Raw genomic sequence first — 26,934 nt, forward strand, 5'->3', positions numbered from 1 at the left:
TCAACGATGCCAGACATATGCGGCCCGACGAGGGAAAAGAAATGCGAAATCAAGCTCAACAAAGTCTATTCGCCTCACGCGCCTGCCTCATCCCTAACCGCGAGCGATGTTCTCACGGGCTTTGTAGCCTCATCCTGTCTTGAATGAGGAATCTGAGGGAGCGAGAACAGGAAAATTGGAAAACCTGACAGTTGCCTGACAGCGACGAAGAACGCAGAAATTGTCTCATTCTCTCTGACACGGAGAGTAAGGAGACATTCTGAGTTTCGAAAGAAATAAAATTGTGAAGATAGAGAGAATAAGAACAAATCAAGAGTAACATTTCCCAAGCGTGAACCTCTAACTCCATTTTCGAGTTCCTCCTCTCTTCCGCCTTCGTTTTGTTCTCCTGATGTGTCCGGACTTCTTGCGAAGAGTTGCTGCTCGTCCCCTCGGCTCCCGGGCTAATTTGGCGGAAGAGATCAGATTTGACATGACTCGAGATACGACACGAGAACCTCGGAGCTCACAGAGTATCATTTCACGCTTCGCTCTCTTCCTCGACTTCGCTACGATACCATCGCACTTCGCCACCCTCCTTCGTTTCCTCCTTCCACGCGATGAAAGGGTAGTAGTCTCCTCCACCATCAGGCCGAAGGGCGCTCAATCGAACCGGTTCCGGATCCAGGGAGGGAGGTAGCTGACGTAGAGGAATCGATTCGTAGTCGCTGAAATTGAGCTGGTCCATTTTGAAACTCCTGAACGAGGCTGGACAAGCGGCGAGGACTTGCTGAAGAGAGATGTTCGTTTCGAAAACCGGGTCCTCCGTGTCCTCCGGTCCGGTCGCATCGACATCGATAGTCCGCAACGAGCGAAAACCGGCGAGATGATCGATGAGGCCGGAGTAGATATTGGACCCATGCGATGCTTGAACCGTAATGTAAAGATTCGTTAAGCGAGAACAGCGTGAGAGTAATTCCCAGTTTAAGTCGTGAGCGGGAAGGCGGTTGAACACGCAGTGAAGAAGGGCCGAGGGGTCGAGTTGTTGGAGAAGATAGGACATGAGACCTGGCGAGTTGTGGTTGCTTTCTACAGTGGATTCGACAGAAGCCATCAAGGATTCCAGCTTCTTGCGAGGAGTCGAGGGAGGGATCGCGTCGAGACCAGGTTCAATGATCAGGGTGTCGGGAAACTGAGCCGCCATACTGCGAAGGGCTGCGAAACCGTTGTTGAAAGTACTGGCAACCTCGGGCGTCCAGGCTACTCTTCCATGGATCTTGAAGAAGAACAATTCGAGTTGGGGCAGAGCGCTTGCAATCTGCATGATCGATGTGAAAGCCGCACTAGAGCTTTCTTCGACGCTCGCTACGAATCTGAGTGCGTTAAGTAAGGAAGTCGAGCTCAAAACGAGTAGCAAGTCGTTGAGTGATTCGGCTCGGAAAGTATCTGCATCCTCCTCTTCCTCCTCCTCCTCCGCCGCTATGTGGCTTATAATCCGGACCAATCGCGCGAGATGAGGGAATTCCTGGAAATGTCGAACGAGGGAAGAGATTGTCGATGAGTCGATTCTTACGAGCCTCCATCGGAGAGCCTGACCGATCGGGAAGAATCGTTGACAAACCAGAGAGATTGCTCTACCGTTCGAGATGCTATCGATGACAGGTTGACTACCGGAAGAGCGAAGGTGAGAGACGATCTCGGCGATGATTTCTGTCGGGAGAAAAGGAATCGGCATAGTTGAACAAAGAGGGAGGGCACGGAGTCGGATGTTGAGAGATAGCGAGTCTGAAGAGGATCAGGGGTTTGGAAGAAGGAGGGAGATAGAGCGAGGTGAGAGAGGTCGACGGAGAGAACGAGGTTCGAGCGGGTTTGGAAGTGCTGGAAGATTGTCTGCGCGCACTAATGTTGTTAGTCCCGAGTATGTTGCAAGCTGAAGGAGTAGATTGAGCGCACTGGGAGGAAGCTATGCGCTCAGATCGTCGTTTCGAGATGAAGCCAATTGGGGAGCGGATCGATTGATGGTCAAGGTCGTTCGCGCGCGATTCGGGATCTTGGTAGGTCTTAGTAGCAGCTGATGCCGTTCGAGCGTTATTGTGAGAACCGAGTGAAGCGTAAGAGAGCAAAAGTTGATCGAATCGTTCTTTCATCTCTTTCTGTCTTTCGCTCGTCACTCAAAACCTCACAACCTCTTAGATTACTGTGAAGCTCGTCAAACTACACCTGCAATACGCTGTCAAACTCCTTCGGCTCGCGTTAATCGATTTCGGCTCTCTCCTTCCTCTCCTTCTCTCTTTTCATTCCCACTCGACTTTCCATTCACCGTCCATATTCCACTCTCCCAAACGATCGTTCACGTCCGACCGAAGCGGACCCCCAGGCCTCCGGCGCAACTTTCTCTCTCCACCATCTCCCTCGACCAATGACGACTCCTTCTCTCCCTCCCGAACTCCTCCTCCCAATCTTTAAGCTCGCAACTAGATGTGAGTCGACGCACGACTCGTACAAGGAACGACTTCGTACCCTCTCGTCTCTCTCACTCGTCAACCAAACCTTTCGCGAGTTGGCTCAACCTCTCATGGCTGAAAAGGTGTATCTGAGTACCTTCGAGGATGCTACGAGGAGAGTGAAAGGGTGTTTGAAGGGAAAGATCAAGAGCTGGACGGACGATAATTGGTACAGACCATCTTATCCGCCGGATTGTTACGCAGAAACGACTGAATGGAGGATCAAAGGGAGTTATCTAAACATGGATACTATAGGAAGTCACCAACGTGAGCTCTCTCGCCACGATTTCCGAAGGAAGGCACTAATCGATCGCCGTTCCAACAGACATTACGAGACTCTCGCTCCAAAACAGCGAAGTGCGCGGATCCGCACAATTCGTCCTTTCCCAGGTTGTCGAACTGTCGATCGACACGGTCCAGATCCCAGTCTCCCTCAGCTCGAAGCCTGGAGACCACTTCCTGTCGAGTTCGCGTTTCCCCGCCCTCCGAGCTTTGGCGCTTCGCAACCTGCGTTACAAAGCTCCCGATCTCGATTACTCCCTCGCCTTTCAGCTCGACTGTATCGTCGCAGATCGAGTGTATTTCTCACGCGAGCAATTCGGCCTCCCAGAAATTCCTGAGAATTTTGAGGATTTCGAGGATTCTGACTATCGAACTTGTCTACCCCGTTCCCTTCCTCTACGATCTCGATATCTATTGGACGATCACCGATTGGAATTATCCTCCCCGCGTTCCCATCAATACGTTTTTCGAACCCCACGTCCGACTTCGGCTCGACTGTTCCCCTATGGCTCATCGTCATCAAATGAGACGAATTCTGTTCCTTATTGAAACCCTCATCCGCCACGCGGACGCCCTGGAGGAACTCTATCTCGACTTGTGGCCTCGAAACGAAAGCGAACGTCCTCGCATCGTCGGAGAATTCAAAGAAAGGATCGCGAAACTCGAACATCAGGCTAGGAGCAGGGGTATAGCGATCATCTGGGAGAATCACGAAAACGATTGGTGTAAGAGCTTAGTAGCGATGGAGTTTTGGAAGAGGTCGAGGGAGAAGAAGGAGAAGGAAGAAGCGAGGGAAGAATGTGTTTGGCACTTTGGACTTTCCGTTTAACGTCCAATCCACCTCAACTCGCTGTTGCCCCGCTATTCTTGTAATGGTCTTTCTTCAGTTCGTCGTGTGAACCTCACGGGATCACGCAAGCAAAACTGAGCTCGTCAAATTTCTGCTCTCAGCACTTCCTTCGACTGGATGAACTCGCTCCTAGAGAAGCAGTCGACCTACCAAGCTTGTTCTTGTATTTCTCTGACGAGGGTCTCGGAGAGGAAAAATTGCAGCTTCAAGCTTCAAAGTCGACTTCGATTCATCATCCTTTGAACTTCTTCCTCTCACTCCTGCCCGGTTGCATACCTTATTCCCCTTCTCGGAGCTCAGCTTACCCCGCTCACTCGTCGGTAAGTCCCTCACGTTCCGCCTTGTGCCTCTTTCGCTGCTTCATCTCTATTTCTCCCTCTTTCTGTCCTACCTCGCTCGTCACAGTCATAGAGTGTTCTACTGTACTCGTGAAGCGTACTTGCATCCTCGGACAGCTGACTAATCAGCGCGCTAAACTCTCTCGTCCTTGAATAGGCTTTTTCGCTTTCGCTCAACTTCAGCTTCTCTCCCTCTTCCATCATGCCTACCTACGTTATCGGTAAGCTCTTCAATCACTGATACGCTCCCATAGAGCTGATCCGTGTACTCTCTCCATATAGAGCACATGGAGGATGACAATCCCAACTCCACCTTCCCTCACTGGATCGCCTTGGAATACGCTCAAATGCTCCGACTCTCGGCTCCCTCAACCGTCATCTTCTCCTCCTTGTCCCCTTCTTCGGTCGAGAGTCTGAGATCCCAGTTACTCGAGAAAGGAATGGATCAGAAGAGGTTCAGAGTAGAGACGAAATCTGTCAGGGAATTGATGCAAGAGGAAGGAGTAGAGCTGGGGAAAGTCTGTTTGTTGGATCCGAGGGCGGAGAAGGTCGTTGGTCCGGAAGATGGAGGAGAGTTTGATTGGTTCCTGTGAGTTTCGACGCTCTCTCGACAACGCAAGCACCTTTCGGCTGATTACTATGTTTACCTCGTCGATAGATTCGGTGGTATCCTTGGGGACGATCCTCCGCGGGGTAAGCTTGCCCGATTACCTCTCCTCTCGTTCACAAAAACGTCAATTTTCACGCGAGCGCGATCCGAAAGCTGATCGACACTGTGTCGTTTAGATCGAACTGGCATCTTGCGAAAGGATGGTTATCCCTCACGTCATCTCGGTCCGGTACAAATGACAACGGACACAGCACTAGGCGTCACGAAGCTTTGCGTGCAAGATTTCAGTACGTTCCATCTCTGCTCTCACCGTCCTGTTTTTCTCGCTGACCATCGCCACAATCTCCCTTTCCCCTCTCTACCCTCCCTCTCCGCTGCGCCTCCGATTCCACGACGAATAGAGAAACTCGATGAGATCAAATTCGTCGATCACCCAACGATCAAGTTCCCCGGAAAAGGCTACGAGAACGAATCGGTCGAAATGCCGTTCCGGTACGTCGTCGATGAGAAGACGGGGGAACCGATCTTACCGGAAGGAATGAGGGAACATTTGAGGTGAGTCACGTTTTGCTTCGATCATTTCGCGTTCTCGCTTCCAGTCGAGGGAAGTTATTGACGATTAGTTGTGATTGGGACGGCGCTAGGGATGATATGGATAGGGAATTAGACGATTTCTAGATAACAAGAGCGAAAAAACGAAACCAATTATATTATCGATCATTCCAATTTCATGCGCTCGAAGAGAGGAGATTGTGATGAGGTTTACAGCGCCTTGTCTATGAGGAAAGCTGGTTGCGGATCTGACAGCGAAAGGGATTTGGCTCGCCGGATCGAAGCAGGGCGATTGGTGTCTCGCCCTCGCTCCCGACTTCCGTTTCGGATGGGAATTCGATAAACGCAGAAACAAAATTGTAGAGAAAAGTAGAGTAGAGAGTCTTGTCGGATAGGAACAAATGGGGGCTGGTTGAAAGCAGAGGGAGACAGGAAGGAGAACTTGAAGGACAGAACAGGAACAAGAGATATCAATCATCTATTGAGCCAACCTACGACTCTCGGGGAAGAAGCGGTCGTGACGACGACCAGAGGAGTGGGAGAGACTGTGCAAAGGAGGGGGTTCGTTGACGTCGTTGTGAAACCCAAAGATTCTTCCATACTTTGTCGCGATGTGGCGAACGTCGGCGAAATGGTCTCCTTCGATCTCGTAACAGAGCTTCATGCGTTCTGAGTCACCGAGCGGAGGAATCTCAGCAGCGTCGATACTGCTGTGTTTCTGCCTGTGCAACTTTCGCAACAATGCTCCCGCCTAACCGACGAGAGGGCGAGCTTGTTGCGTCAATTGCTGCGCCTCCTATCCCAAGGAAAAGCACGATGGTGACTCACAAATTTCGCGAGCTGGAACCAAGTCGGAAGTAGGGTGTTGATGAGATACAAACTGACGAGTTGAGTTCGAAGATCGATGTTGGGGAGTGGATCAGAAGGAGGCTGAGTCGTGTAGTAGTGCTCATCTGAGCAGTATCGAGGAATGTGCAATCAGTGTCGTCGTCGAATCCGACGGATCGGACGGGGACTTACAGCACTTGAACAAGTCTTCGTGAGAAATTTCTTCGTAGTCAGCGTCTGGAAAATTGTATCCCGCTTTCTCGTTCAAGAAGTACTTGGAGTCTGTTTCGCAAGCAAAGAGGGAAGACTGGTTTGATTGAGCTTCAACTATCGGGACTAGGAACAGCAAACTTACAGATACCGACTGAAGCCGGAAGATTTTTGCGAAAGAAGTCAAGTGGTGAGATGGAGCGCAGGGATGGAGACCGGAATGGGGAGAGAACAGACTCACCCATACGACCAGCTTTTCCCAAATCTCTGGTGAGGCAAGTAGCAAAGCTGCCGTGCGCCTGTTTGATCGACAAGAAACGTCAATCCCAGTTGATGAGTTCATTGCGAAGAGCATTTACCTTTGTGCGCGCGTCCAAATTCACTTCAACCGCATGTCGGACCGCTGGATGCTTCGTGACTAGATGGCTCCAGCTCGTTACGCAAGCCCGAAGTAGGTCTCGCCTCTTTCGCGAGGCCTTGTTCTTTTGGCTCGTCGAAGCTTCCTCGGAGGTCACGGGCCCTGTTCAGATCCCGCGTCAGCTATACACGAGGTAGCGAGTGCTATAACTAGATCGGGCACTGACATTTCTCGAGACTGGACAGGACGTCGTCTCCGAAATCCAAGATAGCTTCTTCAACTGTAACTTCTCGCGGCTGTTCTCCTTGCTTGACTAATGTGAAGCGGATTGTCCCCGCAACTTCTCGCGCGTGTCCGGCTGCGAGTAGGGTCAAGACGAGTCGTTAGGACTCGTCGTTCGAGAAAAGGGTTGACGATGCAATCCCCAAGAAGCAGAGAAGGGATATTCTCACCTCTATGAACTAAAGGAATGGGAACAAGAATCGGGCTGGAATCAGTGCAGGGTCTAAGTGGTGAAATGTAGGAGAAAAGCCTTACGTGCCTCTACCCGCTGCTGTACTGTCTGCAGGTTTCGTCGGGGTTGCGACATAACGAAAGGCCCGCCGGCTCCCTTTCTTTCTTCGAGGAAGTGACGGAAAAGATGAGAGAGAAGGAAGCAAGAACAGAAGAACCTCACCTCAGGCCTCGATGTCGAGCCATTCAGCGCACGAACCCTTTCCCAAAGGGCTGGGCGTTCACGAGAGATCCCGACTTCAATTCAAGCACGATTCACGTCCCTCTCCTATGTCGTCAACCCGGTTCCTGACCGGATTTACGACGTTGAGCTTTGACTGAGCTCGGCCCGGAGACGCGAGGTCGAAGCTTCGAAACTTCCTGAGCGAGTTCACACGCCGATCACGTACTTACGACTCAAGCATACTCCCGTCTCGAAGACCCTACCCCCTTTACGGTCGTCCCAGGCCCACAGAGCGACCTCAAAGCGAAGAGTAGGTAGATTCCCTCAAAAAAATCGCTCACATTTCTTTACACCTTCCCCTCTCTGCCTCCTGCCCCCGCCTACACATCCACTCATTCTCCTTTCTCCTAATCCCCTCCTGCACGACTTTCCCCACCAATACTTTCTCCCCCTCCTCCTCCTTCCGTGCCATTTCCTCCAAAAGAGCTTTCTCCTTCAAGCTCCCTTTCCCCCTCGTCCTCTCCACCTCTCTCCACGCTCGTCTCCCCTCCTCAACTACTCCCAGATCCCCTGAATACATCTCCTCGAACCTCCGTTTCTCAATCTCGAAAGTCCCGTTCTTGAGGGTTTCTCGAATCGCCCGGAAAAAGTTCTGAATGAAACTTTGGTTGTGGAGTGCGAGAGTGACGTGGGAAGTTAATTCGTGAGCGAGGAGGAGATGGTGGATGTAGCTTCGGGTTGGGGGTTGGGGGCCAAAGGGATGATTCTCTTCTGGAGGAGGGGGGGCGAGGGAAGAATTCGAGAGAGGAGTGAAGGACAAGGCGTGGGAGGAATCGTAGAGATTCACACCGACTGAGAGCTTATTCGAGGAGGAGGAAGAGGACGACGCGGGTACGGGGAAATCGAAATCTAAAGCGATCCCGAAACTCGAACAATCTTGACTCCATTCCTCTACGAATAAATCGATCCCAACCTCTTGTACGAGTCTCAGTATCTCATGTGGACCTCGAGGGAGAGTCGCTATTCTCAGTTTGTCACGAGGGAGAGGGGAGAGAGAGGCATTGAGAAGAGGAGAAGAGAAGGAGGAATCGAGAACGTAGCCGGCTAGATGAGGATCGAGGGAATGATCGGGAGAGGCGGAGGAAGTAGCTCGAGAGGAGCTAGTGCCGAGAAGGGCGAGGGAGAATTCGGTACGTCGTGAAAAGTCGTCGTTTCCGATTAAAGTTGCGAAGAGATTCGTGCGATCCTGCAAGAGGTGGCGAGTCTATATGTTCAACTTGACACGAAGAACATAAGACAAACTTCGACGACTTACACCAACTCCTTCGGTTTCAACGATCTCTTTCAACCAATTGAAACTCCTCCTAACACTTTTCTCTAATCTCTTCTTACTCACTTCCCCTAGCAGCAGCTCATTCGGTTCATCCGCTAGAGCGAACAACAGATCCGGTGGTCTTGCCAAACTCCATTCGAGGTAATCTCGTGGTGAGACCTGTACGACTCGCTCGCCATTCTAGTTTCCGGCAAAAAAGTGAAAACTTGAGTAGAGAAGCGAACGTACTTTAACGACCCCTCTCCCTCCTAACGCGATCGCTTCATTCTCTCCATTCGTCGGTACATTCTTCGTCCTATCCGCGCCTGCTTCTGAAGTAGTCGAGCTTGTTCTCGTCGATAAACTCATTGAAACTAAAACTCTTTCCTCCTTCTCCTTCTCCTTCTCTTCATTCCCGTTCGACTCTCCGGTCGACCGTCTTGTTCGGTGGACTTGTGAAGGTGATAATCCAAGGAAATGGTCCAACCCAAAGGGAGCGGTCGAATAATTCGGAGGTTGGAAATCCAAACTATCTCCATCCCCTCCCATCCCATCCTCACTCTTATCAGCTCCATCCTTCTTCCCAGCCATCTCTCAGCGAGAGAAAGAGAAAGAGAGAGGACTCACAAGTGTTCCAACGAGAGATGAACCCCATCCGTTCGACATCTCCTCAAGTTATCCGGAGTTAAATGCCTCACGGTCCCTCTCGGAGCTGTGGAGATCAGCGTTGGGGTCTCGAGTAATTGAATGACCTCATGAGGGGAGGAGCGGGAAGAAAGATGGAGAGTACCGAGTCGAGGGACTGGAGAAGTTGATTCATTCGAGGAAGACTCGGAGTCGGAGGAGAGCGAGAAGGAGAGGAGCGGAGCTGCATACTGGTCGTCAGATGTATTGACCATGCTGAGCACACTCTCGCGAGATGGTCTCGAGGCGAACAAGTGAGGAGCGAAAAAGATGAAGATGAGATATGCTGCATTTTTCCAGTTTACAAGCTAGCTAAACTAATCTAAGTACAATACAAACGATAATCTACTACGACATTGTAACGAACGTCGAGCAAGTCCCGAAAGATGGGTAGGTATCTTTTTTTTAAGGGTAATAATCCATTGAATTTGGATCGTTTTCATCTCGATGTAACAGTCTTGCGTATTCTAAATCTGTATTTCCCACGCGCAACCTCCTTCTCCATCAGTACGTTCATCTCCCAGAGAGAGACAGAGAGAGGTAGAGGAGGAGCTTACAAAGTCGAAACATATAAGCCGCCCTATTGACAAGGACAAAGTTTTACATTTTCTCATCAGTCCTCTTCCTTGTTTCGTCGGCGGCAACCCCACCAAACTCGCCACTCGAGGAAGAGAGAGTAGACAGAGAGAGTAGACGTACATATCTACTTCCCTAAAATGTTCATTCGCCCATTCCCTCCCTCTCAACGCGATCTTTTTCGCTTCAAGATCGTGATCGTGATGATTGTGAGAACCGAGTCCGTCTCTGTCTGGTTGACCTATGAAATAGGCAGAGACGTCGAGGAGGTCTGAGTAGTCGGGTTTGATCGGGATGTAACTAGTCGAATGATGAGGTTGGGTCAGTAGGCTGAAGAAAGGGAAACGGAGAAAGAGGAAGAAGAAGACGAACTGATACCACTACTCGAATCAAACGCCACGAACGACGAGGAGTCAATTACGGGAGAACTGATAGAGAAGAAGCAGAGAGGAGTAGACGTACGGGCATAATTCGCTTAGACCACCATTCCTTCCAAACGGTACTCTTCAAAACACAACTCCTACTACTCATTAATCTCTTCCATTTCCCACTCACGTAATTCCCATCTACATCTAATACATACTTGTATTGATTCTCTTCTTCTTTCGTCATCGCCTTTCCTCCTCGAGAGGGGGAATCCCAACGGAGAGAAGGATCCGAGAGGAGGGAGGAACAGGTTTGATCGGTTGATGAGGAGGAACACTGAATGGGAGGAAGGGAAAAGGCAATATCGAGGTAGTGAGAGGTTAAGGAAGTCGTCGGGAAAGAGGCACGACGGAGTGAGTCGGAGGAAGAAGGAGAAGTGAAGTGGATGAGGGATTGAGATCCTTCATCATGGGGTGAATTCGCGACTATCCACTCATCCCTTTCTTCAATCAGCACAATTCTCTCACATATGTGAGAGAAGAAGTGAAATTGACTTACGAGCAACCAATCTTGCCCTCTGACTACTCCTCCACCCTTCTCCTTTCCCGAACCAACTGCCCAAATTCTCTCCTCTCCAAAGTACTCGATTCTCTTTCTTCCCTTCCCAAGTAGGATCTCTCCCTACTTCTTCGTAGAAATCATTCGACAGATGTGGGACCAAGAGATCGGAATGATAAGAAGTTTTCGTGAAACTGAAGAGAGGATAGAGGAGATAGGGACGGGGACCAGACCTATTCTCTCCACATCAAGTCACGATGGTTCGTCAGTAAGGAGAATCTTGTGAGAGGAGGGAAGTGAGGAGAAGAGGCAGAGAGAAGACGTACCAGCTAGTGAACCCGTTCAAAGGACGTAATTCGGGGTAATCACAGAAATCCATAGATTTGTCGTGGTCGAGGTTCACGTATGATTTCAAGCTTGACCGAGGAGAAGGTCTACGATGATCGATAGGGAGAGATTGGGCGATTCTACGTGCGGTAGAATTTGGAGGGCAGAGTGAATCCCACGGAAGGAATCCGGTTGGTTCTAGAGTTTCCTGTGCTTCTGCAGGCGATAAGACTAGAGAGGGCACGCTCAGGCGTCAGTACGTGTCGCGAGAGAGCTCAGGCGAAGGGAGAGAGATGAAAGCTCGGAGGAGTGACTCACATTTCCCTTCTTCCGCAAACCTCAAATGACGTTCCTTCGCTTCTCCACTAACGACAACTCCCGGTTCATCACCCTTCAAAAATCTCAACTCCAAATCCTCGGGTACCATCTCACTGAACTCTCCCAGAATATCCATCAAATCCTCGACCCTCCCATCTCCTCCCTCTTCCGCACCTCCCCCAGAAAACTTCTTCACTTGTCCATTCTTGATTCCCAATCCAAACGAATTCTTCCACCAAGGACCCTTTTTATCCGTCTGTAATTCCTTCGATCTCCTCCTAAACTCACTCGGAGACAACGAACGAAATGGTAGGATGTCTTCATGAATTTGATCGTATTCATCGACGAGGATCACTCGATTCTCCATGGCGAATCTCCACCATGAATCGAACCCGATCGGAGGTCGGATCCCGTATCGACGAGTGTATTCTTCGACCGCTTGAGAGAGCGTTTGAGATTGTCGTAGGACCATCGAGTCCCAGTTTGAGGAGGCTTGTTGGATTAAGTAGGAAATTGGGTGAGGTTGATCGGGAATCGAAGGAGAAGAGCGTTTCGAACGGTCCGAATTTGAGAGTGAAGGCGAATCTTCTTCTGCTTCAGAGTCGATCGCTCGTCGAACGAACTGGGTCGAGGCATCTTCCTCCTCCTCTTGAACGACGTCGGATCCTTCTACTTCTTCCTCGACGATCTCAAGAGATCTCTTCCGTAATCCGCCTCTCCTCCCCCTCTGCTGTTGCTCTTGTCGTTGTTCCTGTCGTTGACCCATTCCTGCTCTCCCAGCTACTGCAGCTCCTCTACCTCTACCTTGTCCCTGAGCTTGAGCTTGTGGTACTCCTAAAGGATTGAAAACCGCTTTCTTCCCTCCGTTTCCATTCGCATTCGCTCGATCCCTAAACGGAACTCTCTTGTCTCCTCCTCCTCCTCGTTGCTCTTGTTGTTGAGCAGCTGGTTTCTGTTGTTCTAGAGCGTGATTCCCCTCCTCCTCCGGTGGGTATTTCCTCTCCAATTCCCTAATAACCTCCCTCTCTTCCCAACTCAACAACTCCCTCTCACTCTCCGTCAACTCCCTCACAGCTCTCAATACCTCCAAATCACTCAACTCTTCCTCATCCAATTCTTTCTCTCCCAGCTTCTCTCCTTTCGCTTTCCCCGGCTGCGCTGGGACAGGCTCCCAAACTTTTCCCCTGAAGATTTCATCCTCCCTCTCCTTCCTCCTCCTCTCGACCTCTTTCCTCCATTCCCTCTCGGCCGCTACAAGTTCTTCGGGTTTACCAGGTACGAACGGTTTCCCTTCTTTCTTTGCCCATTGCGCTTTCGCCGCGTTCGCGCCTATGCGTCGTTTGAGAGCGTCTCGTTCGGAGGAGGGGATACGTTGCGCGAGGGGGAGTCGACGGGGTTGCTGCTGCTGAGCGGGCTTGAGCGGGGAGGAATCGGAATTGGGAGGAGGGTGGGAGGGCTGACGCCGTTCGGAAAGTGGACGGAAGAGGTCGCCTGGCGAGAGCCAACCGTGTGGAGCTGAAGGAGGCGCAGAATCTTGTTGGGAGAGTCGTTTAACGGGAGGAGCGATCGGAGGACGTTGTTTCGGAACAGGAAACTCTGGGAGAGGTTCTTCTAGAGAAGGGATTGTTGAAGGGGTTGAAGAGAAGTAGAGGAGACCGTTGAATTCGTAGAATGGTGATGATGATGATGAACTATCCCCTTGTCCGTCTTCGGAGGAGGAGGGAGAATGGGAGGGATCCCACCATTCCGATTCATCCTCTCCTTCTCCATGTTCTGTTCTCGCTAGCACTTTTTGCCCTCCACCTCTTGCTCTTCGTGTCAATTCATCCTGATCCTCGTCGTAATCGTGAATGAGGGGCGGAGCATCCGGTTTCGCGAAGACCAAACTTGGTTCAAAATCATAATCTTCTCTTCTATACACCGGCTCCCTCATTTCGTTCCCTCCTCCTGAGAGAGTCGTATAAGGGGAGAAGAGGGTACCTAGTAGGAAAATGGGGATGAAAAAGATTGGATGGAGTCGAAAGGAACGGGAAGAGAAACTGAAGGGAAGGAAACGACGGTAAGAGGTTGGAGGGCGGGAATGGAGTCGATGCGTGGGGGAATGAGGTCGGGAGGAGGAGGAATACATAGCGAGGGGAATGGGGAGCTAGAGAGCGGAGAGCGGTTGATCACGGATTGAAGGTTGAGGAAAATGTCGGAGCGAACCAGCGCTATTTGAGAGAAAGGAGGGTCGCGTAGGACGTGTCGTTTTCGAATGTATATCGAGTCTGTATGTCGGAGAAAGAGTCGTGTGTGAAGTGAAAGAGATCGAGAGGAGAGCACGTCGCGCGCGACTTTTTGATCTCGGAAGTTGTTTTGCTCCCACTCACCCTCTCCCTACGCGCGACCTAAGAACGCTCCCGAATGAATGTCACCACATGACTCCTTCCCTCGTCCTCCACCTCGTCGCTCGAACTCCTTTGTCGCTCTCGGCGGAAACAATTCTCTCTCAACCATCTCAGGCTCTTCCTCAACTACTACTACTACTACTCTCGAACCGTTCCCCGTCCTAACCCACGCACAACACGTTCGATTAGATGAGATTATAGGAGCTTTAGAACCGGGAGCTAAGAGTTGGGCGGAATTCAAGCGAAAGAAGGAAGAGATCGAATCGATCAACCCTCACCACTCTGAGGATGATAGTGAAGGGGAGGAGGAGGAGGATATTTATCCGATCTCGTTGAAATTGGTATTCCAACCCGGGATTACTTGGAAAGAGAAATGGAATAACGTTCAACACTCCCAACAAACTCAACAATCCTCTCTCCCTCTTCCTCCTCCTCAAGCTCGAACAGCGACAGCAACTCGGAATGGAGGACTCGATCGACTGCGGGAGAAGATGGATCGAGTTTCGTTGAGTGCTCCGGAATTACCTAGATCGAAATCGACTCCACCTACTCACCGAACAACACAAAGGAGAGATTTCCTCGTTGAAAGGAAATCAAGACACTCAGCAGCCTTCACATCGAGTAGCGAGGACGAATATGTTGGAGTACCTTCATTACAGGATCTCGCATTGGCACGTCGGAGACGAATACAACAACAACAGGAGGAACAGAGGAAGGAAGAGCAGGAGGAGGAGAAAACTCCGAAATCGACTCCGATTGGTCGATTAGCTCCTATTCAATCAACTCCTCCTCGTCGACCATCAACCTCTTCCACAAAACATCCCCTGCTCGAACGTCGACTCGCTGAACTCGGCTTGAATCCCCCTTCTTCTTCTCCGAATCCGTCTCCCTCTCTTGTTCCTCCTTCGATACCCGTCCCATCTCGCCAATCCCATCCTAGCAACAACAACGAATCTCATCTCGCCTCTCTCGAATCCCGCGCCATCGAATTCAATCGACTCCATCTCCTCTCGTCGCACTTCGATTCCTGGTCCTCCCTCTTCTCATTCAATCTTTCCCGGTCTCGATCCGTTCAAGTCGCGAGGGATCATTGGTTATTACGTTGTTCTTTACAGGATTGGGTCGAGTTTACTAAGAGGTTGGGACTGTTGAGGGAGAGGGAGAGGGAATGGAATGAGAGAAGAGAGAAGGATGGGAGTTTAGGGAGAAATGTAGTGAGGAAATGGAGGGAACGTTTAAGAGGTAAACTCGAGGAAAGGAGAAAGGAAGAGAGGGAACGTGAATTGAAGGAAGCGAGGAATCAAGTCGTTTCCTTTCGGAACGAACGACTCCTAAGACAGACTCTTCAGGTCAGTTTTTCTCTTTCTTCCTTCTCTCTCTGTCTTCCTGGGTACTGAATCCTCGACATGAACTGATTGATAGACCTGGAAGTTATCCACTCTAGAATCCCTCGCATTCCATTTCCGACTTCGCTACCTTCCCCTGCATCAACTCCGCCACTGGAAACGCTCTCTCGACCTTCGAAGAGCGCATCAAGAGACGCTCGAATCGGTTGCTACGGAGGTTTGGGATGGACACTGCCAGAGGGTTTTCGGAGGGTGTTGGGAGGGGTGGAAGAAGAAGATGAGGATGAGGAGAGCGGAGAGAATAGTGATTGAGAGGAGAGGAGAAGGGACAAGGAGGGGAGTGATAGAGGTTTGGAAGGGGAAAACGTACGTTCCAGCTTCTCTGCACTCTGAGCGAGGAGAAGAGACAGAAGTGCTGAAGAAGAGGGAATCTATAGTCGAGAGAAGATCCATCTTCGACATCTCGAATCCCTCGCCCTTGAATTCTCTCACCGCCGACTCCTCTCGACTTCCCTCTCAACCTGGACCCGAAGATACTCCTTCATCCTCACTCTCTCCCATCGCGCCGACTCCCATCGCTCTCTAGTCGCGACTCCCCGTCTCTTGAAAACCTCCCTCAAAACCTGGATCCTCTCCACCAACGCCTCCCGTTTCTACTCCTCCCGTTCCTCCCTCCTCGCAAAGAACTGTCTATCTCAATGGATCTCTCGTCTAGATCATCTCGAACTCGAACTACATGGTCTCGCTAACCAGTATCTCTCGATCAAGAACCAACAACTCCTTCGGGTCGTTTTCTCCGCATGGACCTCCTCGACTTCACACAGTCTCAAACTCAATACCCTCGCTGTGAAAGTCTCAGCTTCGAGGGACCTGAGAAAAGGGTTTGAACGATGGAGAGAGAGGGTGAGGGAAGTTGAATTGGGAGAAAAGAAAGCGACGGTTGTAAGGGAGTTTTTCTTACAGAGGAAAGCGTTTAGAAGGTGGAGTGAGAGGGTCGAGGAAGGGAAGAGAAGGAGGTGGGGAGAGGAGAGGAGGAGGAGGCGAAAGAAGGAGGTAGTGGAATGTGAGTTCTCGAGAATTGCCTATCTGTTTTTGTTTCGAGAAGAGACGACTGATGGGGAAGATGACGGATTTCACAGTTTGGAACAAGAGAACGAGACAAGTGAAAGAGGATCGGGGACGAATCGAGGTGATCGAGAAGAAGAATCGTAAAGTCCGTTTTTCTTTCTTTCCTCCTCTTCTCTCGTTGTCGAGCGTTCTCTGACGCTCTCTCCCATGCGCGCTACTAGAACACATTGAAAGAGCGACTATCAATCTGGAAAGAACAAGTGATCCTCCGGAAAGAACTCGAAAGAGAATCTACAATCCTCTGCGAAACTCGATTAGCTCAGTTCGTCTTTCTCTCCTTGCTCACGTTCCCTTCTTCCCGATTCTCTCGATTCGGGATTGAGTCGCTAATGTGAAAGAAGGATCACGCGGACAGATCTGTATTCGAGCGTTGGATATCCCGCACGGTTCAAGTTGCGAACCTGAGTGCGAAAGCAGAAAAGTTCAGGGAGATCAAAGATGAAGGTCCGTTTCATGCTTTTCTATCTCTCTCTGAAATCCGGGGACTGATAAGAACGCGATCGGTTTCGGACAGAGTTGAGAGATTCAGTCTTTCAGAAATGGCATTCCTTTACTCGGCGATCTCTCGTCCTCCGAAAAACTCTCAGTGAACGACTCGAACGGAAACGGGTTGGGACGTTAGAGGAGTCGTTTGGGAAGTGGAGAGAGAAGAGATTGAGTCCGTTTGAGGAGGAGGTGAGGGAGAGGATTCGGGAGGGAACGAGGAAAGCCGTGTTGGAGAAATGGACGAACTCGACTATCGTTCGTATTCCGTCTTGCCCTCTCTCTGAAATGTCTTACTGACCTCTGCCTCGCGGTCCAGACTTTAACGGCTCTCCGGACTTATCGATACAATCTCCTCGCCCGTTCTCTCATCACCTGGAAACGCTGGACGCCTTCCCCATCTCTCGTCGCACAAGCAATCGAGCATGATGAGACCGCATTGAAGCGCTGCAGTGTGATCAGGTGGTCATTGAAAACGAGTTTCCGTCGAGCATTCCGTAACACTAGGTAAGTCAACGAAACTCTCCCTCGATCGCGATTTGCGGAAACTAGTGCTGAGAAGGGTTCGTACTTGCGTAGTGGTCGGCTCAGTGCACCAAGATCTCTACCTTCCCCTTCTTCGACGACAGCAGCAGCCTCGTACGAACGAATCGAAATCGAATCTCCTACTTCGCCTTCTCCCTCGATCGTTCGTCCTGGACTTCCTCCTTCACTCTCGACTCTGTCTTCACCGACTTCTCATCTCGGCTCCCTTTCTACGGCTTCACAATCGACCCCAGCGACGACTGTTCCTCCTGTTGTTCCTCCTTCTCTCCCGTTCTTGCGTCGAAACAACTCCTCCTCTTCTTTCTCTTACACCAATCGAACTCGTCCCGAACGACCCGAACGACACGAACGACAAGGACATCGACCTAAACTCTCAGCGGACTATCAAGCGCCTCTCCCCCCACTTCCGCGAACGAGACCACGTCGTCGAAGTTCCTTAGCTTCGCTCGGAGCTCGGTCTGCGCCTGCGGTACCGATCGATACTGGGGACTCAGAGGATGAGGAGGAGGAGGAAGAGGGGACAAGGTATCGTGCGAGGTCGGAGGTGGCGAGATCCGAAGGAGGAGGAGCTGGCGTGAGGAGAGATGTGAGGAAAGGGTTTGAGGCGTTGAGGGAGAGGTTGAGAGTTGCTGCGGAGAACTCGAGAGGACGGTAGAATATTATATGAATCTCTCTAGTGATTGGTCTGTTGTCGTAATCTAAAGAAACGTTCATTCCCAATACAAAAAACTAAGTTAACGAAGACGACCTGCGTCTGATCCTTCTCTTTGCCCATTCGTCGTCGTCGTCGTCACCATCCTCATCTCGATCACTACCCTCCTCGAACCCTAAATCGAATACCGAACCTTGTTCCGGAGTTTCCGCTAACCAAATTTCCTCCTCTCCTCCTCCTCCTCTCGTCGATCTTCTCCTCCTCCTCGCGTTCAATCCCCTCTTCGTCTTGTTCCACAATTCCCTATATCCACTCTGTTTCAATTTCTTCCTCCTACATTGTCTCCATCCCACAAGAACAACCAATCCTACTCCAGCCAGACAAGCAAGGACGAAGAATTCCTCACTGATCCATTCCTTCCCTTTCCTTTCCCTCCTCTTCCTCTCCTGATTCATCATCTCGAGAGCTAACAGACTGTAATGACCTCCAGTGACGGGACGAGTAAGGAATCCAACGGACCATCCCTCGGAAGGAGTGATCGCGTCCCCGAAAACTGCGTTCTTGTCTGCTCGGAAGTACTTTGCGACACTGTCTACGAAGATTCGACGGGCTTTGGAGGAGGGGGAAGAGGCTCCGGCGGCCCAGAGGAGCCAATCGGTTTTGGCTCGAGAGGGGAAGCGGGAATCGAGGGGCGGTCCGTAGGGTTCTACGCATCGATTGCGAAGGTGAGTGGGAATAAGGAGGAAGGAGGAGGATAAACATACGGGAAACGGTAGGGTAGAAACTGTCTTGCATGTCGTAGACGGATTGAGGGAATTCTTGAGCTTCATCCCCGTTCAATAATTTATCGTAATAGAGATTATACTACTCTCGAGTGCGTCAGTAAGTAGCTACTGAATGGAGATATGCAGTCACTAACGTGGGTCATCCAACTCGTTTGATTCCCGTACGAAGCGAGCAAGTGAGTTCGATCTTGAGAAACCGCCAATTCTAGGAATTTGTCTCGAATCGAATCCGCTCGTTCCTGTTCATGACGGAGCCAGATGAGCACATGAGTTGAGGAGAGATGTGGCAGGACGGACTCGGTAATGAAGGCTGTCGTCAACGTAACCGAGATCTAAGGCGATTTCACTCATTGAACGAATACCGGTGATTCCTTTGATGACCTGAGTAGTCGTTTTTGTCAGCGTGTTCTTGATCGGATATAGATAGAGTGACGGGACTAACGAGTGAGGTCTGGTTCGGGGCTGGTCCGAAAACTGAGGATAGGAAGAAAAAGGTTAGTACACGCGAACCGAGCTTACTTAGAGTTCCATCTACCCACAATCATCTGTCGAACCTGCCAAAGCATAACAGGGTGAGCTGTCAAGAGCCACTAGCGCCAACTAAGAGGAACCCCGAGCTCACTCTGCGATCCGGGAAACAACGATTCATCGACCAAGTAGTCCGCCCACTTTTTCAGCAATCCGTAATACTTCTTCGCCTGCTCCACACTCATCCTCGCTCCTTCCCTCCTGTGATTTTTCCCGTTCCCCACGACTACCTCGTTCCACCCAATTTCCTCTTCTTTTCGTAACTTCTTGTCGGCCCAGGTTTTCGCCTTCGTGAGGAGAGGGTGGTAAGGAGTTGGGTCGGCGGATCGTAGACCGGCGAGAAGCATGTTGAGCATGTTACCGGCTTCTTCGATAGGTAAGCCGGGGTAAAGGAAATCGTTACTACGAGAAAAGTGGTCAGGGCTGAACAGGAGAGAGGAGGGGAGAAGGAGGGGGAGGACTCACTGCCCTATACAAGCAGGGTAATGATCACCTATATCGTGAGGAGGTGGGACGGGAGCATAGAGCCCAGTAGAGGCGTATCGAATTGTCGGTTCGAGGAGAAGAGGAATGAGAGATGGGGAGGCGTAGATCATGAAGGGTAAGAAGGGAGCGAGAACGTCGATAGTGCCACAGTTCCCGTTTGAGCTGACTTCTTTCAGCATGACTGGATTCAGAGGAGAGCGACTCGGTCAGCTTTGAACGAGCATGCGAATTTCGAGTAGTGAGACTTACCCATTGCTGGAATAGGATTTCCTGTGATTGGCGAATAAGCGACCAAGCTAACGTCTCCTTGACTTCCCTCCTCGCTTTCGTCCCACACCGCTTCGAGCGCCGCAAAGATTTGTCTCGTCGAGATACTCACGACGTGAGCGTATTCTTCCCCATCAACCTTTCTCGCATCCTTGTACAACTTCTTGTTGAATGCATTACTGAGCTCGACTTGTCTCTCGAAATCTTGAAGGAAGAACGAGATCAGTCGTTCCGTCGAATCGAAAGTTGATCTCCACAATGGTCGAAGCGGTACAGTCGAGTTTCCGGAAGTCATGTACTGAACGAGTGGATCTCGAACATGACCGATCGTGAGGAGTTGCGTACGATCTTCGCGAGGAGTCGTAGGTTGAACCCATCGGAAATCGTGACTGAAGGCGAAAACGGGTTCGTCGAGAACGAGGGATGAGTTCTGACTGTCCCTCGTTCGGGTCGTTCGTCGAGAAGTAGAATTCGAGGTATTGGGTAGTTCGCCGCGAGTTGCGAATGCTTTCCGTGTTGATTCTGCGTCGTCGCCCGCCGAGAACGAGGTTTCGATGTAAGACTTCGACTCTTTCGCAGCGTACCATGCATCCCCTGATAAGATCCTGTCCGCTGTCCATCCTTCCTCGATCTGCTCCTCGGTGAATGGTCGTTGATCTTTGAGTCTGAATCGGATCCCTCTCCAACCTGGTTCTCCTTTACTCTCCCATTCTAGCTCTTCCTCCTCCTTGTCGGCGAGCCATAATCCATTCACTTCACTGTAGACTTGCACGTAATGTGCTTCTCCGTCGAGAGAATTGACGGTCAGTTCGAGGTAGGAAAAGGGAATTGATTGTCGAAAAATGTCGGCTGGAGTGATGGGGGAGATGAAATTCGCTTCGATCGAGACGGTAGGAGGATCGTCTGTGAATGTGAATTTGGATTCGGATGTCGTATGAACGAAGGAAGAGTTGATTGCGGCGGGATCTATCGCGCGAAATCGAAAATCAGCGCGAGCTCGCGGAGTGCAAAACTCGTCACAAATCTTACAATCCGTCAGGTTTCCCATCCAATTCCAGACTTTCCCATCTACTCTGAATAACCCCTTCCAGCCGAGCGGTTTTGTCGTCCAGAACCGGGGATCCGAAGAAGCTAGATTCTTATCCTGTCTCCCTTGGAGGTAAGCTCCCAGGTATGGTGTTCTGACCGCTAGAGGAACGACCTGGTAGCCGGTTGGAGTAGGTCAGTCAATCGTTCCATGAAGAGATGAAAATGTTGGAGGATGGTTTGGGAGCCCGAGGAAACTTACGATAGGGATGTAATCTGCTGCATCTAGAGGTTCGGCGAAGGTGATTGAAATGCCTAACGCGAGTGTGAGCAGGCTAGGCAGCAGCCGCATCGGAGAGTAGCTAGTCGAGATGTGATGTCGAATTCAATGCGTTTGTAGGTATATCTGAGTGGCTGGAGTCGGGTATGTAGTCTGATGGGTGCCCAAATGGGCGGGTCGCGAAGAGATGAGCGAAAAGGCGGAGTTGAGGGAGAAAGAGAGGAAGTTTCGCACGAAAAAGTTCGCAGCGTGAACTCCGATCCAGAAAGGTCGTCGACCAATGCCATCGATGCCATCAACGAGATGCATAGCGCACAAAGCAATGGAACATCAGACCATGCTGCGGTCCGCGCCTCCCGAGGGCCGACGGCAGTAGCTCGCAGACGACGAAGCCGCGAAAGAAGCTCGGAGTCCTCGACGAAGCTGAACGAGTTGTGAGCCTCTGCTTCGCATGGTCACGCCACGTCCTCGAGAGGTCTACTGGAGTATGTAACAAGGCCTCGCTTCCCGCAAAGTAGGCGAAAATGAGCGTAAGAATTGAAAGACTGATTTCGCAAACGTTGCAAAAGGTCAGTCCCTGCGTCAGGATCACTCTTAGGGCGAATCTCCAGCCAGTACCCTCGAGAGTAGGGCTACTACTGCAAAAGGCTCTTCGAGCCGGTCGCCCGTCAAGGGGGCCTACGGTTGTAAAGGGACCCCAATGGACTGAACTTGAGAATCTTAGTTTCGCGCCCTGCTGAAGCCGTAGCCGTTTAGCCGCTTCGCAATCGATCACCAGATGACGAAGGGACATGTCTCTGAAGAGCAGTCTTCAGCGCGGCGAGACGCGGCGAGACACGGCTCGAGAACCGCAAGGAAGCCGGACGTTGCGAAATCTCGCTTTTCGAGCTTTATTGCTTCGACTCGAACCGAACCAACTTGTGATCGTCGCTGATAGATTCTCAGGCTCGATAAGAGTCTCTATCAATTGAAGAGAACGACTCGCCTCGTTGAAACGGGAATCCTTCTTCGGGACTGCTCTCGACCGGATCTGCGATCGACCTCTCACTCTCCCGCTTCTCGTCACATCGCCAATCTCGACGTCCCTCCACCCAGTCTACCGACACCTCGCGACTATATCCTTGTACTAGCAGCTCACTAAACAAATAGCAGAAAGAGAAATGGCAACTACACCTTCAGGTCGAATCATCGGTCCTAAACAACGCAAGATCGCTCTACTAGGGTCTAGGAGTGTCGGTGAGCTATCATTCAGCTCTATACGCAATCTATCACGGTCGGCCGCGTTGCTCAACCGGAGGAAACGGGGAAAAGAGATGAGACGGCATCATGAGGTCAGATCTCAGAGGCCGCTACGGCTCGCGGGACTGGTGGAACAGGACGTTCAGCTATAAGTGGTGTAGCTAGCTGTCAGGGGAGCAGGAGCTGGAAGGAGCACTCGACTCCCTAATCCGATCGGGAAGGGGCAGGTAGCTACTTTCGCAACAGCTCGAGGGTGGTTGTGCGAGTGTACATGGCGCATACAGAGTATCAGAATTTACAACTACGCAAAGGCCGAAACGCAAGGAGCGAAATCTGATCTCTTTGCTCGTCGATTTCGCAGGAAAATCTTCTCTGAGTGTTCAATTCGTTGACTCTCACTTTGTCGATTCCTACTACCCTACGATCGAAAACACCTTCTCCAAGATCGTACGGTACAAGGGTCAAGATTTCGGACTCGATATCGTAGATACTGCTGGACAAGTGCGTTTCTCCTGCCTCACTTCTCCTTCTTCCCTCTTGATCTGAATTGACATTCAGCTGCGCGCTCAACAGGATGAGTTCTCGATCCTATCCTCTCGACACGCCGTAGGACTTCACGGATGGATTCTCGTTTATTCCGTCGCTTCTCGCACTTCATTCGAAATGTGCTCAATCATTCGCGACAAGATTCTCAATTACACTGGACGGGATGCTGTACCGATGGTTCTCGTCGGAAACAAGAGTGATTTGGCAGTGCAGAGGTACGTTCTTCCCTCCCAAGAATCGCTCGCTGTCGCAAAGCTAATTCTCCGGTACGTCGCGTGCACAGACAAGTCACACGACAGGAAGGAGCAGATCTCGCCGCCTCATGGGGCAAGACGGCATTCATTGAATCTTCAGCCCGAACAAACGAGAACGTCGCGAGGATTTTCGAAAGTGTCGTCGCAGAAATCGAGAAGGACATGAACCCGGAACCTGAACCAGAGAAGGGATCAAGCTGTCAGGTTATGTAAAGCTAGGACGCGCAAGGAATACTTTACGGTCTCCAGCTACTTTAGGTGATTTCTACCGCTTTCTTCTCCCCCTAATCACCTTAATCTTCCTCTTCTGTCCCTCGATTCTCCCCGAGCTCGCGCCTCCCTTCTGCCTCCTTCTCCCTCGCCTGTATACTAATAGTCTCCTGTCTCTCGAGCTGCCCCCTTCTGCTTCCCTCACGATGCTCTCTCTCTTTATTTCTTTTTCCGCGTAGAGATTCGTTGGATTCGTGTATCTGTCTTTCTGTAACGTCTTCTACATCGGAATTCTTCACGCTCAGACTGCATTCTACCAGCGAAAAAGCGAAAAGCTCTGGGCTTCGAACGGAAGAGGTCCGGAAGATTCCGTCGGAAGTCGCTCTCTCTTCCGCCAACATCGCCGACCATAAATGTTTCCCGTCGGTCAAGCGGCTCCACAAGCTGGTGCAAGCTCACAGCCTGCCTATCGATTTCCCGCATCAGGGTCCAGTCCGGCTGAGGCAGGCCGAAACGGAGCTCTTCCGGTTACTTCATCGCTTCCCGTCCCGACTACCAGCAACGGACAAGGACATCCACCTGCTCAAGAGATAGATACGAATACGAAACCTCGAGTCAGCGGTGGAGAAAGATCAGGAATCAAGAGATCAGCCAAGGTCAGTTGAATCACTCGTCTTCCTGCTTCCCTGACGTGAGCTGATGTTGTTGCAATGATGTCAGGCGTGTAATCACTGTCGGAAGGGTAAAGGTACGTGGAACTGGAATCTCTCAGTCTGAGGGCTTGTTGTTCCGCAACGACTTTGAACTTTCGCTGACAGACTCTTCCCTCCTCTACGATGTTCAGCTCGCTGCGATGGCTTCGACTCTTATCCCTGTAGAAGATGCCGGTAAGCTGCGTTCCTGTACAATAAGAGCGACCGCCATATCGAGACGATCTCGTCTGTCGAAGGATGCTCGATTCGCTTTGTCCTCCTTGAGCCTTCTCGCTGATATCGTACTCCTTTCCGTCTCACAGTGAAGGAGGCGTAGAATGCATCTTTGAGGGTATACCCGTTGAAGAGCTTATACAACGCACGAAGCGCAAAAGAGAAGAAGTCGGCTCACCGTAAGTCTCCCTGTCTGTCGCTCCCGCCTGATCCCAAGCCCTTTTGACATTGATCTCGCTCTAATAGTGCTCAAGAGTCGCCCTCGTATCCCTCTGCCCTCGAGTCTCGGCTCAGAGCAATCGAGGGAGAACTCGATCGACTCAAATCCCAAAACCGAAAACTCGAAGCTCGACTCGATTCCGCAGTTACTTCGCCGCCAGTTCAGGCGTCTTCGAACGCTACTTCGAGCTCATCACCTGGAGAAATGGAGACTTCGGAGACCATGGCGCGCGAAGCGTTCGATCTGTGAGCTTTTGCCTCCAATCTCCGCATGAAGTTACATGCTCTGACAGTTCCATCGAGTGACCAGATTCTGGCAACACTATGCTCCTCTTGCTCCATACATATCTCCTACGGAAGATCGTTACGAAGATGTCCGAGTTCGATCTCCTCTTCTGACTCATTCGATCGTGTGAGTCTCGCCTCCTTCTCCGTCCTTCTCTCGACGCTTCTAATCACGGCCTTTCTTCTACAGTGCCGTCGCTTCCCGGTTTCAAGAGAATCGAGAATTTGTCGAATCAAATCGAGCAGAAGCGACGAGACTTTTGAGGGAAACGCTTTTCACAGAGACGCCTTTGACTCTCGACGACGTAGGTGCTCAGACTCGATTAGCCCGCTGACCCGTCAATGCTGATCTCTTCGGATTGCCTACAGCTCAAGGGGATCGTTCTCTATTCTGCATGGCTCGTAAGTCCCTCTCAGACGCCAGGACCAATCTACTGCTGACATTCGCTTCGACTTCAGGGTCGAGGAGCTCCTCCAGGACATTCGATCTCCCTCGCTCTCCAACTCGACCTTCCAAAAGCCCTCGAACGTCTCTTGTCAAGTATCACAAAACCACCTCAAGAAGCCGCCCTCGCATTCGATCAACTGATGCCAGCCGTTCGAATCTGGCTCACTCTATACGCGCAAGACCTCTGGCTCTCGTTCGCGATGGGACGTCGTTCGATGGTTACGATCGACCTGAGCATTACGAACGCACGACTCTTGCTCAATTTTTCAGCTCTTCGACCCGTCGACGCTCGATTGATCGCTCAATCGGAACTAGTCACGATCCTCGGGATTGTACAAGAAACGTTCTTGAAGATGCAGCATCAAACGACGGAAACGGTTCATGTGGTGATGCAGGCGAATAGTCATTTGGATAATTGGATCAAGACTTGGTCGGAGTGGGCGAAAGGACAAGAAGAAGCTTCGGGGAGATACGTACTCGCTTCGCTGACGATGCTGCTTCAGGTGACTGCTGACTGTCTCTTCATGCGCTTGTCTAATCGAGCTGACGTTCTTGTACGTCAATGACAGGGAGGACGATTCTACTCAAACACGCTCGGACTGCGGGACATCACGAAACCGGAAGAGTTGTTACCGATGCATATGCCGTGCTTACGTACAGCTCTCGACGCTGCCGTCAGAATACAAGGCGAGTTTTGTGAAACTTCTACCTGACGACATGAGCTGATTCAGGTCAACTTTGTGAATCTCGCCAGGTATCCATCCAGCGCAAAAGATCGCTCATGCCGCCGAGTTCACCTTGATCACTCTATCCGTGAGTTTTCTCGACTGTTTCTCAAGCCCTGTCCTGACCATGTTTTTCCGCTCTCAGACCTCGGCACTCTTCCTCCTCAAAATGATCAAGCTCACTCCACACGCCTTCTCCCCTTACTCTGCTCCCTTCTACCCTGCATTCCCTCCTACGTCCCCAGCAACGCTCGACGCTCTCGACCCTTCATCTCCCGACGTCTCCGCCTCTCCCGAGATGGTCAACGCTCCCTCGATCACACAAGCCCTCGAAGCCGTTCGCCATTCCGCCGGACTCCTCGCGAGTGTCCCGCCGAAACAGAGGAGCTATCATCAGGCGGTCGTTGCGGCGTTGTTGAAGCTCGAAGGAGAGTTGGCGGCGAATTCGTTGCAAACTTCGCTTGGAGGTCCTTCACCAGCTGGAGATGGAGGTGCGAATCGAGGGGAGAAACGTCCGAGAGAAGAAGATGAAGGCGACGACGCAGCAGGTTCGCAATCTCGTCGACTTCAACCTCCGCCGCAACCCTCTTCCACCACGGGTGGAACTCCTTTCGATTTCTCGACGCTACCTACTTATTCGGGAGGTTTATCGGCCACGGCGACTCCGAAAGCGAATGGAGTAAACGGTGAGGGAGAAGGAAATGGAAATCTTGACGATTTGACGGATTTATCTATCGCTTCTCTCGTCGGAACTCAGGCATTCTGGTCGTGGGAAAGTACTCTACCAGGAGATATTAACGCTGGGTTGTCTAGTATCTTTGCTTGAGCGAATGAGAATCA

At 51.1% G+C, this 26,934-nt stretch overlaps 9 protein-coding genes across 9 annotated transcripts; 5 read left to right on the forward strand and 4 right to left on the reverse strand.

Moving 5' to 3' along the window:
• Positions 1 to 520: 520 nt before the first annotated feature.
• Positions 521 to 1,714, reverse strand: JCM6883_003644 (uncharacterized protein; the record flags this gene model as incomplete). Its single annotated transcript, XM_076628615.1, has 1 exon — positions 521 to 1,714. One exon carries the CDS (start codon positions 1,712 to 1,714, stop codon positions 521 to 523), a length of 1,194 nt encoding a protein of 397 aa, XP_076491351.1.
• A 684-nt stretch (positions 1,715 to 2,398) lies between these two features.
• Positions 2,399 to 3,594, forward strand: JCM6883_003645 (uncharacterized protein; the record flags this gene model as incomplete). The annotated part of the gene is made up of 3 exons (XM_076628616.1): positions 2,399 to 2,750; positions 2,874 to 2,949; positions 3,036 to 3,594. 3 exons carry the CDS (start codon positions 2,399 to 2,401, stop codon positions 3,592 to 3,594), a joined length of 987 nt encoding a protein of 328 aa, XP_076491352.1.
• A 561-nt stretch (positions 3,595 to 4,155) lies between these two features.
• Positions 4,156 to 5,241, forward strand: SFM1 (protein-arginine N-methyltransferase SFM1; the record flags this gene model as incomplete). The annotated part of the gene is made up of 6 exons (XM_076628617.1): positions 4,156 to 4,174; positions 4,236 to 4,542; positions 4,612 to 4,646; positions 4,740 to 4,850; positions 4,965 to 5,118; positions 5,208 to 5,241. 6 exons carry the CDS (start codon positions 4,156 to 4,158, stop codon positions 5,239 to 5,241), a joined length of 660 nt encoding a protein of 219 aa, XP_076491353.1.
• Positions 5,242 to 5,593: 352 nt separating this feature from the next.
• On the reverse strand, positions 5,594 to 9,090 carry JCM6883_003647 (uncharacterized protein; the record flags this gene model as incomplete). Its single annotated transcript, XM_076628618.1, has 9 exons — positions 5,594 to 5,866; positions 5,944 to 6,068; positions 6,136 to 6,225; positions 6,395 to 6,452; positions 6,513 to 6,673; positions 6,738 to 6,869; positions 7,572 to 8,433; positions 8,503 to 8,679; positions 8,749 to 9,090. 9 exons carry the CDS (start codon positions 9,088 to 9,090, stop codon positions 5,594 to 5,596), a joined length of 2,220 nt encoding a protein of 739 aa, XP_076491354.1.
• Positions 9,091 to 9,588: 498 nt separating this feature from the next.
• Positions 9,589 to 13,456, reverse strand: JCM6883_003648 (uncharacterized protein; the record flags this gene model as incomplete). Its single annotated transcript, XM_076628619.1, has 7 exons — positions 9,589 to 9,656; positions 9,741 to 9,763; positions 9,883 to 10,139; positions 10,222 to 10,610; positions 10,684 to 10,916; positions 11,010 to 11,241; positions 11,329 to 13,456. 7 exons carry the CDS (start codon positions 13,454 to 13,456, stop codon positions 9,589 to 9,591), a joined length of 3,330 nt encoding a protein of 1,109 aa, XP_076491355.1.
• A 279-nt stretch (positions 13,457 to 13,735) lies between these two features.
• On the forward strand, positions 13,736 to 17,873 carry SFI1 (Sfi1p; the record flags this gene model as incomplete). Its single annotated transcript, XM_076628620.1, has 9 exons — positions 13,736 to 15,064; positions 15,138 to 15,427; positions 15,499 to 16,124; positions 16,201 to 16,274; positions 16,351 to 16,451; positions 16,545 to 16,633; positions 16,704 to 16,930; positions 16,992 to 17,179; positions 17,252 to 17,873. 9 exons carry the CDS (start codon positions 13,736 to 13,738, stop codon positions 17,871 to 17,873), a joined length of 3,546 nt encoding a protein of 1,181 aa, XP_076491356.1.
• A 74-nt stretch (positions 17,874 to 17,947) lies between these two features.
• JCM6883_003650 (uncharacterized protein) lies at positions 17,948 to 21,314 on the reverse strand (the record flags this gene model as incomplete). The annotated part of the gene is made up of 11 exons (XM_076628621.1): positions 17,948 to 18,576; positions 18,635 to 18,734; positions 18,790 to 18,894; positions 18,953 to 19,036; positions 19,098 to 19,129; positions 19,195 to 19,209; positions 19,278 to 19,585; positions 19,649 to 19,850; positions 19,919 to 20,902; positions 20,966 to 21,137; positions 21,225 to 21,314. 11 exons carry the CDS (start codon positions 21,312 to 21,314, stop codon positions 17,948 to 17,950), a joined length of 2,721 nt encoding a protein of 906 aa, XP_076491357.1.
• A 1,088-nt stretch (positions 21,315 to 22,402) lies between these two features.
• On the forward strand, positions 22,403 to 23,494 carry RHB1 (putative GTPase RHB1; the record flags this gene model as incomplete). Its single annotated transcript, XM_076628622.1, has 4 exons — positions 22,403 to 22,478; positions 22,843 to 22,982; positions 23,055 to 23,242; positions 23,311 to 23,494. The coding sequence occupies 4 exons, from the start codon at positions 22,403 to 22,405 to the stop codon at positions 23,492 to 23,494; spliced, it is 588 nt and encodes a 195-aa protein (XP_076491358.1).
• Positions 23,495 to 23,904: 410 nt separating this feature from the next.
• On the forward strand, positions 23,905 to 26,920 carry JCM6883_003652 (Zn(II)2Cys6 transcription factor; the record flags this gene model as incomplete). Its single annotated transcript, XM_076628623.1, has 12 exons — positions 23,905 to 24,147; positions 24,212 to 24,239; positions 24,336 to 24,378; positions 24,507 to 24,596; positions 24,664 to 24,882; positions 24,947 to 25,048; positions 25,112 to 25,226; positions 25,291 to 25,323; positions 25,381 to 25,872; positions 25,939 to 26,056; positions 26,124 to 26,182; positions 26,240 to 26,920. 12 exons carry the CDS (start codon positions 23,905 to 23,907, stop codon positions 26,918 to 26,920), a joined length of 2,223 nt encoding a protein of 740 aa, XP_076491359.1.
• Between the last annotated feature and the right edge of the window lie 14 nt (positions 26,921 to 26,934).

Source organism: Sporobolomyces salmoneus (assembly GCF_050403485.1).
Source record: "Sporobolomyces salmoneus JCM6883 DNA, S_salmoneus_JCM6883_v1_ctg2, whole genome shotgun sequence".
Lineage (NCBI taxonomy): Eukaryota > Fungi > Basidiomycota > Microbotryomycetes > Sporidiobolales > Sporidiobolaceae > Sporobolomyces > Sporobolomyces salmoneus.